At 36.5% G+C, this 10,786-nt stretch overlaps 1 protein-coding gene across 1 annotated transcript; it reads left to right on the forward strand.

Annotated features, from left to right (window-relative positions):
* The first annotated feature begins 337 nt into the window (after positions 1 to 337).
* On the forward strand, positions 338 to 757 carry LOC143600446 (uncharacterized). The gene has a single exon (XM_077078138.1). It carries the CDS (start codon positions 338 to 340, stop codon positions 755 to 757), a length of 420 nt encoding a protein of 139 aa, XP_076934253.1.
* Positions 758 to 10,786: the final 10,029 nt, after the last annotated feature.

Raw genomic sequence — 10,786 nt, forward strand, 5'->3', positions numbered from 1 at the left:
GCGATTCCTTTTTTTAAATCATTTTAAGTTATCTGTAACAGAATGCGTTTTTTATTCTATTAAGGTGTGATGAAATATTAAATTTTGAATGTTTCATCACTTCATGTAACAACAAAACTTAGGCCGTTGAAAGGAATCAACTCAATAAGAAAAACGAGATGTGTGAAAGGGATATTTATGTAATTGATACAAACATGGACACAAATTTATCCAACTACTTATAAATAACACAAGGTGGCCAAAGCATTCCATCAACTTTCTACAACTCTAATCTCATATAAACAAGTACCATCGGAAGTTACCCCCAACCAAATTCACTCAACTCCGACCACCGAGAATGTCGCCAATCACCCCCGAGATTAGAGCAAGTGCTGAAATTTTTACTGGAAATGAAGTTTGCAAGGAAAAGGCCAAGTCTCTTCTAAAAGAATATTATCTTCCTGATGGCCTATTACCCGTAGAGGACGTTGAGGAACTTGGTTATGTAAAAGAAACTGGATTTGTGTGGCTCAAACAAAAGAATGAGATCAAACACAAGTTCGAGAAGGTCGGAAAACAAGTGTCGTATGCCACTGAGATCACTTCTTACTTTGAGAAATGTAAGATCAAGAAGTTAACAGGAGTGAAGTCTAAAGAGGTGTTGATATGGATCTCACTCACTGAGATCTATGTCGAAGATCCAACAAGTGACAAAATAACCATGAAAACACCCACCGGAATCTCGAAGACCTTCCCGAAGGTGGCCTTTGAGGCATAAGGAATAATCATGATTTGATCGGTTTATGTTATGTAACGCAAGAACTAATAAGGTTGTATGCAACGAGTCAAATAATGACTTCTGATTTCTGTTTCTTATTGTGACCATGTTAAATTTTCAAATGATTTCTAAAGGTTTTAATATAAATAACTTATATATGAGGATACCCTTATATAATGAGCTATCAGAAGTAATACATATGCTAACAAAAGCGGAAGTAAAATGGAGTACAGATGTAAAGTTTAAACACCTACGAACAAGATAGAGAATTTAATAACCAAAACTTAGAACGTAAACCAAATAATAAATAAGCATTAGTCATACAGATGTGAAGGATTTTAGCTAGTGGTAGGATTTGAGCAGATCTAAGTTTAATCTTCACTTGTATCACTCTTAATGGATTATGGCAATAAATGATTTCAGCTAGGTTGTACGAGGTTGTCAATTTGAATCCAAGCCCCATTCGGGTTTTTGCTTCACCGTGTGTTACGTCAGAGAGTTCTGCTCTTGTGGTGGCACAACGACTTTCAAGTGGCTGTAGGCGGTATGGTTTCTCGGGGGAACGACCAAACCAAACTCTCAAGCCAGTAGTATAGGCCCGGTTAAGACAAAATAGTCTAAACGGAGTGGTGTAACACCCCGACTTAGGTGGCATATGTCAGGGTAAGACATTGTTTACTCATAGCACGCAAGACTATTTAAAGTGATAATATGTTTTATTTATATTATCAATAGAAAATCACATTACATGGTTCATAAAAAAATAAATAGGATTCAGGACTAAAACCTAAAACATGTTTATTAAATCAAATATCCTAAAGGTTTTTACTAGACGGTCTTTAATCCTGAACAATTTCAACCTGTAGCATTTATAAAATAAATTTTGTCAACATGAATGTTGATAAGCAAATCTAATGTTTAGTATGTATAATATAAAAAGTGCGAGTCAAATGTCACAGTGAAATATCCTAACATAAATGTAAAGGCATAGAATAACTTGAAATAGAATAATCTCGTTCTCTTTGACGCTAGGCCAAATTACTAAGGACCACATATTCATCTCAAGGATCATCCCACTATTGAGGCTTGAAATAGAATCCACCACCAATAAACCAAAACTAAACATGTAAGCAAGTAGCGTATAGCAAGTAAAGCATGAACATAAACACATTGGCATTAGTATGAATCGTATTTCAAACTTGACAACTTGAAATAAATTACTTGTAGCAGTTTTTTAGTATACATGCCAAGCCCCAAATAATGAAAAGATGAAAAACGGGTTATGATAAACTCACCTTAAAAGTGTGTGATGAAGTAGATAAAAACAAAAGACGAGATTAAGCGAGTGAATAGACTTAACTTGGCTTGAGAAATCCTAGGTTAAATACTAGGTTAAGATTGAGTTTGGAAAAATAAGAAAAACGAGTATAGAAATCTATTTAGTTCTTGAATCAAGATTTAATAAATATAACAAAACTAATTAAATGTAAAGTTTAAACGAAAGAATTTATTTTAACGAGTATATTGACTAAAGTTTGGTTTTTATTATAAAATTTAAGTTACAATAACTATTAATAAATTTTAGATGATTAGATTTGGCCAAAATAGACAAACCAAAAGGTTTAGAGAAGAAAAATAACTAAAGCGAGTGTTTGGTTTTATCAGACTCAAACGCAGAAATATGTCGGGTTCGTTCTAACAAACTCAGAATGTAAAAATGATAATTATGAAGTTTAGAAACTTATTTAAAACAATTTAACAATGATTAAATGAAAACCCCAAAATTCAAGAACATAAAACCTAGATGAAGAATTGCTAAATTGGATGTTGAAACACCTCAAATCAATGGAATTGATTGAGGAGTTTCATTCCAGTTAGGTTGACAATGAAAAACAATACAACACTTACCGGAATGTAAGACCCCGAATCCCAGGAATCCTACAGTTGGTAATCACATCCACAATTTCACAAAAATTTAAAACCAAACGATTTGTTATTTAAAACAAGTTCAGAGTAAATAACAGCGGAAAAAGTGTAATTATTTAAAGAAAATCCCAAACACGGGTACAAGTGTCCAAAAATCAAATATAAATAAAATATCTGTTTTATTTGAAATCCTCGACCAGAAATGCCTTCAACCTCCCGAGTAGCATCCAACACGTCCAAGCGGTAGCATCCACTTCTTAACCTGAAAGTCAATCTAACATACACACAAAGTCAGCTTGAGCTGAGTGAGTTCAAGTTTTCGTAAACGACATTCATTAAAAATTTAAATTCCATGAGTATGGAATGTAGGGGAAAATCATGAGTCCATAAAATCATAAATAGCTTTTCTTAACCAAATCATAAGTAAATAAAACATTAAACATGTTTTCACGCAGCACGGGCCTCCTCACCCCGGGTCTTCCCCGAGTAATATATTTGACCCAGCCACGGTTTAACAAAACCGTTAAAATCATGCAACACGAGCCTCCTCACCCCAGGTCATCCCCAAGTAATATATTTGACTCGGTCACAGTTTAATAAAACAAAATCACGCAACACGAGCCTCCTCACCCCGGGTCATCCCCAAATAATATATTTGACTCGGTCACAGTTTAACATACCAAACACGTGATACGGGCCTCTTCACCCCGGGTCTTCCCCAAGTAATATATTTGACCCACCGGGTCATAAACATGCAACACGGGCCTCCTCACCTCGGGTCCTCCCCGAGTAATATATTTGACCCGATCACAGTTTACCATCACATACACATTCACATACACACATACAAACATCTAATTCAAACATCCAACCAACAATATCACCACATACAATCCATAAATAATGGATAATCTATGCATTCAATACTAAGCGTAATAGCAACCTCGAGGCTTAGAGCCCAAGTAATATGCATAACCTTAAGGGATATATGACCCTATAACGAGTCTAAAATATCCTAATGCATAAAATATAATTTACACATGTCTTCTTAAAGGCACAACCACAAACAAGATCATCCAATACCAACCCAATAGTTTAAAGGAATAAAATCGGTTAAAATCATAATAAGGTGTGTATGCTAGCCCAAAACGTAAAAAGGTTAAAAGGGGGCATCATGAACTCACCTGAAACGAGCCACACAAACACCAAAGAGTTTGAGAACTTCAAAGCCAATCCACAGTTTACAAGCCTGTCGGATTGCACACAAAGATTACTAACTAAACGTACCGACTCGTTTATCCTACGAGACGTTCTAACATGATTTGATTGACCTAAAGCCTTGACATTACCACATTCAATTACATCAGCCCCCGAGACCATGTATTTACCAAAACCACCCTTAGTTAATCCCCCGAGACCATTCAATTACATCAACCCCCGAAAGTTGGTGACTTTATCGAATACGCGCGTTAACGAGTTGTTTATGCACTTAGATACCGACTCAGCCCTGTGTGGACCAAATTTAGTAAAATCATAGCCAAAAAGTCCACACGACGCTACACGAGTTGGATGGGTCGGTAATTCGCAAGCACGATGCACAAACTACCAATAAACGCGAATTTGCGCCGTACCGACCCGTTTGAGTAACCGACAACCAATTCAGCCCCAATAACATAAAAATATAGTTTTTCATAGCCAACAAATCATACCGACACTACAACATCCGAATTGGTTGTTAATTCCCTCAAACAACGCGCTAGACGCAAGAATTGACAAACTAGACAACTGAAACCTAGTTTTCACTTCTGCAACAGTTGACCAATCTAACGAATGCCAAAACTCATGATACTAAAGTATATTACATTAGACATACCTAAGAAGAGGACGGAGCACGAACTTCAATTATAACAACCCCGAAAGATGCGAGAAAGGGCAGGCACCGGTTAAACCTAAAACGAACTTGTCGATCAATAACGAATATAACATGCAGATTTTAGCATGCAAAGATGCATTTTATTACATAGGAAAATCATGGAAATAAATTATTAAATTTTTACCAGACTTTGATAAATGTGTTAGGTTTTTAAAAATATTTTTATTATATTTTTCTAGTGGACACAAAAATCATAAAAATTCCTCCAACATAGAAAGGTACGTGCAGCTATTTCAGTGCGCAACAAAATGGTTTTATTTTTATAAAATTCATTACCAAACCAAATTAAATGATTCCAATTGTGTTTGATTCTTAACTCAAAATATTAAGTTCCAGAAGTGGAACCAACTAATTTGGACTTGTTGAAAAGAGTTATGATGTCGAGAAGACAGACCAAAATCCATCATCCCGCATCAGCTTTGACACTCGATCTTATAAATTCATAAAAACCATTCAAATCTTGTCCAAAAATTACATAATATACCTTTCTGGAAACTAGACTCAAATTAGAACATCATGGAAAGAAGAATCGATCAAAAACAATGGATTAACATCACGTTACAGGCCCTACAATAAACGTATACGAATCTGTCAGCAAACTGTTATCATCAAAACTCAACCTTAACGACCAATAAGTGCGTTAATAAGATCAATTAAGGTGTAAAAGACATGGGGAATCATAAAACCGACATTGGATTAGACTCGGGATGGCTGGACATGGCCGGAGCTGCACGAAAATCGAGGTGGTGATGGCTGCAAGGTTGCGATCAGCTATCTAAGGGAGGAAGAAACTAGTTAGGGTTTTGTTATAATAATGTTACGCTTAGGCCCTTTTAACTTGTAAAACGTGATGTCTTGCGCTAAAGGTTAGATAACACGGCTTTCGGGCATAGTTAGGAGGTCCCTTAAGGACGCCAACTCGGTTTCGGTTAAAAATACAAAATCTACAAGGCTTGATTCTTCTTTAACGAAAATTACAAAATTTAACGAGCGTTACACGGAATTTGCACAAGAAAATGAAAAGAGGGACTTTGGTTTGCCCCGACACTCCCGCAAATAGGCATCTGGCCGTTATGAGTTTAATCCATTTGTTGTAAGTTGGAATGCACTCGTACACCCCACTTGACCTTTGGATGTTACTAGGTATGACTAAACAATGTTCTATCACCAGGTCAGTCAGTACCCTTAAGCATGCTGGGTCTACTAAAAGTGGTGATTTATTAGTTGGAAGTAAGTATGTCCCATACAGTTCAAGGTGCATCATTGGTCCACGAGCGTAAGGTTTCTCTTTTATAACAAACCGATCGGAGTGGCAAAAATATAGGAGTGGTTGGAGGTACTCGTACATAGATGATTTGATGAGTTTTCTAGTTAGGTGGGTTTGTCAAGGTTGGTTGTACTGATGATATGGAAGATTTTTGAATTATAGCTGGTAAATGGTATATATGAGTGATTACGGTCTGTTATATAATCGAGGATTTCGTAAGGTAATTATTATATTTATAATTTCATAAATTAGGCTCGTCAGTAGGTATTCCCCTAGGAATAGTGTCGGTTCTTGAACGACGGAAGTGGAAAGACGACCGGAAAGTAGTTCAGTTTACTGTTAGAAAACGGGTATATAGGATTACGATTAGGTCTGAAGTGAGAAGTGTTGTATCCCCTTGAGATGAGTGTATGTAGATCACACCTTCTACGGTTCTTTTCTCGGCCTTGCATATTACGCCCGATCTGTGAATCTGTCATACATTAAGATCCAATTTGGAGCATTATCAGAATTATCATTTATAGGCAACACCGATTCTTCATCCGACACAAGTCTACCCAATCTTGACACCTTTTCGTACAATGGTTAATCATAAAAAATAATATTTTTCAATAATATGAATCACAGTAAGGAAAATTATTAATTAAGGCAAAACAAAATATAATATTAATTATGATCACGTATAATATTAGTCAAGAGGAAATATAATATTAATTATAAATAGGTTTAATATTAATTTATAATCGGGTATAATATTTATTACAATAGAATTTAGTATCATTAAAAGTATAGTACGAACATGTAAGGCCCCGTTACCGGTAACCCTACTTTCGTGTTGGATTTACTCATAAACACAGTTCTAAATATCAGAGTTAATTAAAACATTTACGCGGAATATAAAACTTTCATAAAACATTACAATATTTCATAACTTGTCTCAAAACATCCTTTGTCTTTCACATTAAAACATTAAAATTAAAACATCATAAGTCTTCAGATGCCAGGCTCTTGTTCAGTGCCATGTGTCTCCTCAAGCGAGCTGCCTCATCCTACTCACCTGCGTGCATACTAAAAGTCAGCTACGCTGAGTGAGTTCTAGATAATCACATAATCATACCATTCACATAACATTATATTCTTTCATTCATACTTTTATACTTTCATACTTTCATACTTTCTTACATTCATACTTTCTTACTTTCATACTTTCTTACTTTCTTTTGTATTAACTTACTTTCATATCTTATGTTATAAAGAGCATTACGCACAACATTCCACGAGTATTATTAGGGCTCGGTACCATCTTTCCTCGAGTATTATTAGGGCTCGGTACCCTCTTTCCTCGAGTATTATTAGGGCTCGGTACCCTCTTTCCTCGAGTATTATTAGGGCTCGGTACCCTTCTTCCTCGAATATTAGTAGGGTTCGGTTCCCTAGTTCTCGAATATTAGTAGGGTTCGATTCCCTCTTCGTTACCATACAACCATACATCATACCTCGAGTATTATTAGGGCTCGGTACCCTTTTCGTAACCATACAACCATACATTATCATTTCTTTCTTCTATTATCTCTATCATGTTCATACACATAAACATACATAACATACTTACCTTATACGTAGCGTTACAACCTGACAATACGTGCAATATCCGAAGATCGTTCACGTACCATCAAGCAATCATTCATACATTTCACATTATCCACATAAGGCATACACTTATCTCTTAGGATAAGTGTATTAACAAACATGTTGAGTATGCACACAGCCCCGAAAACATAACACATAAATGGGGCTAGAAACTCACCTGAACACGGTTACGTTCTCCGTTGATCGTAATCCCTTTCTTCAGTTGTGCACGGCTGACTGTATAACAAGTATACATATCAATTTAACTATCACTACTTATAACATCTTTCTAGTCTTAATTACTACCCACAACGAACGGGGGGTCCGGGGGCAGCGCCCTTGGCAGCGGGGTCTAGGGGCGGCAGCCCCTAGCAGGGTCCAAGGGGCAGAGCCCCTGGCTGGGGTCGAGCTGCCAGGTCAGCTTGGAAAAATTTTATTTCCATTAACTGTCTTAACACATTTTTCATTAGGTTTTTAATTTATTTTCTAATCGAACTTAGCTTTAGGCGAAGTTAAACCTCAGGCGAAGGCGAACTTGGCTTTAGGCGAAGTTAAACCTCAGGCAAACTTGGCTTTAGGCGAAGTTAAACCTCAGGCGAACTTGGCTTTAGGCGAAGTTAAACCTCAGGCGAACTTAGCTTTAGGCGAAGTTAAACCTCAGGCGAACTTGGCTTTAGGCGAAGTTAAACCTCAGGCGAACTTATCATCAGGCGAACTTAGCTTGCAGGCGAAGTTCATCAGGCGAACTTAGCTTGCAGGCGAAGTTCATCGCTTGAAGGCGAAGTTGCCCAGATGAAGGCGAAGTTGTCGTCTGCAGGTTCTGTTCGCTCTTAGATCCTTCGTTTCTTAACCAAATAACTCGATTTAGGTACCCATGGAATCGTCTGACCAGCGCCTACAAACCCCAACTATCAAATCGACCTAACATCGATGTTTAGAGGGTGCGATTTAGGCACAAAGGTACGGGTTCTTTTTCATCAATCGATTAACCCATCAAATCATAACCATTTTCAGTAAGATTAGCTTTGTTGAATTCGTTTTTACCATACAAACTCAGATCTATCATTTCTCAAATCAAATCGAACCTATACGAACGATTTCTAACTATAAACGTACCTTGAACGAGTCGAACTACGAACCCGGTTAAGCCTTGATGTTGTTTTGGTCCGTCACGACGTTCCAGCACCAACAAGCTCGGGTTTTCGCCTTCGGATCTTGGTTCGGGTCGTGTGTGTTTTGGGTGTGTGTATGGAATATGTGAGAAATGGTGGTTAAGGGTATTTATATTAGGGATCATGGGCTTAAGCCCATGGACTCTCCTTCCTTCGTTCATAACCCAAGTCCATAACCCATATCCATTACCCAACACTAGCCCGACCCATACCAACTCCTACTCTATTTATATCCCGATAACCCGAGTAAACTTTCCCTCTATTATTAAGTAATATAATTAATATTATCTTGAAATTTCGGGATGTTACAGAACACGTATCCATACACCTTGTTCTAGATAAGCATATATATATATATATATATATATATATATATATATATATATATGGGGAGGAATATTTTGAGAACCTTGTTGAGTTGTAAGAACTTAAGAACTTGATTCTGGACCACACATTTAATTAAATGGATTGGAATATGTTGTTGAGATTAAATCTGACAAAAAGTCAAAGTAGGAGAGAGAATAACTATATACAGTGATTACACAACTTTAAACATTCGTTACACATATGTAATAAGTCGACTCGGTGCGTAAAAAATTCTTTAATTTTTTTACGTGTATGTAACCTACATATATTACGCATGTGTTAAAAAAGTTCGAAAAAAAATCGTTACACTGAGTTCTTTCGAGTTCTTAAAACTCAAAGGGGTTCTCATTTGAAACCTCTCCTATATATATATATATATACTTAGCATTACCTTTTATACACATATGTGTCATTTTTACCTACTGGTATATCCCGCGATTCTCCCCGAATTCCCTCGTACAAGCAAGTCTGTTATTATGTTCCAGACCATAAGAACTCACGTGCCTTTCGAGTTCATCCTGGTATCCATCAGTATATAATATTAAATTATTATTTATTTTCCCAGAAATAATCAAGCCTACGGTTATATTTTAGGTATCCTAAGGGATAACCTAATCCTTTATAACCAATGGCTTTGATACCAACTTCTGTCCCACCCCAACTAGCAAATACGGAAGCGTAAAATGGAAATGTAATAGACACTTCTGGTATCAACCACATTGTTTATAAAGAAACATTACAAACTAATTTACAATATATTACATTATTCTATATTCGTTTACAATCTAGGTGATACAACACAAAACCAGTTCGTTAACTGTCCCACTCCTTACTAGTACGCTTGCATTTATTCACACAACATTGATCACATTCCATAACAGGTAGCACATCATTAATTTATTTCCAACTTTGGTACACCTGAAAAGTACGTTAAAACAGGTCAACTACAAGAGTTGGTGAGTTTCACGAGTTTCAAGAATTCAGTTATGTGTAATCATAAGTAATAGTTTGTATATACGCATGTAAATATGTATGTATGTATGTATGTATGTATGTATGTACGCTTGCCAGTACGTTTGTTTGTATGTTTATAATGTTATTATGTTAAGTTATAGTGAAGCCTTGATTGTTAGTTCGTGTTGCGTGCCTCAATTTCCCACGCACAATCAACCACTATGGCCCCCCTTCCGCCCACTACGTGCCCCAAGTAGCCACGTCTACACTACATAACTTGTTTGTATAATTATGGTCATGTGAAAATGGTGTAAAGTCGCAGCATTCCATGCCGGCTCCGTTTGGGTTTGTCAAACCAATAGTACTACTTACAAGCCATCGGCTCAAAGTTAATCACTGTGTTTGTGGGGACTTTTGTGTGTTAGAACTTAGATAATTTCCATCATCAAACAATTCCAAATATATAGATGTATATCAACATGCTTTTCACCCCAAAATTTCGTAAAAAAGTTCAAAAAGAGGGGACATGAAACTCACGGTTTTGTAGACATTCGGTATTGTATCAGCTCGTGGTTCGTCTCACTCGCTATCGCTTAGACCCTTTAATCAATATTATAATAATATTAATATTTTAATATTATTATAATCTTCATACTAAGCTGGCTGTATATCTAGTCTGGGTATAGCTGTCACGCCCAGAACATGTCAATAGGCTTAGATTGTGACATTGTTCAATGTCTAATTGTGACATTCGTGACAAAACCGGATACACCTTAGTATTC

This window comes from Bidens hawaiensis, unplaced genomic scaffold (genome assembly GCF_021521415.1).
Source record: "Bidens hawaiensis isolate Kalapana, Puna unplaced genomic scaffold, B.hawaiensis_p1.1 tig00054126_1, whole genome shotgun sequence".
Lineage (NCBI taxonomy): Eukaryota > Viridiplantae > Streptophyta > Magnoliopsida > Asterales > Asteraceae > Bidens > Bidens hawaiensis.

Bases quoted from the DNA above. Each gene is read 5' to 3' on its own strand.
- LOC143600446 (XM_077078138.1), top strand. From the start codon at position 338: ATGTCGCCAATCACCCCCGAGATTAGAGCAAGTGCTGAAATTTTTACT.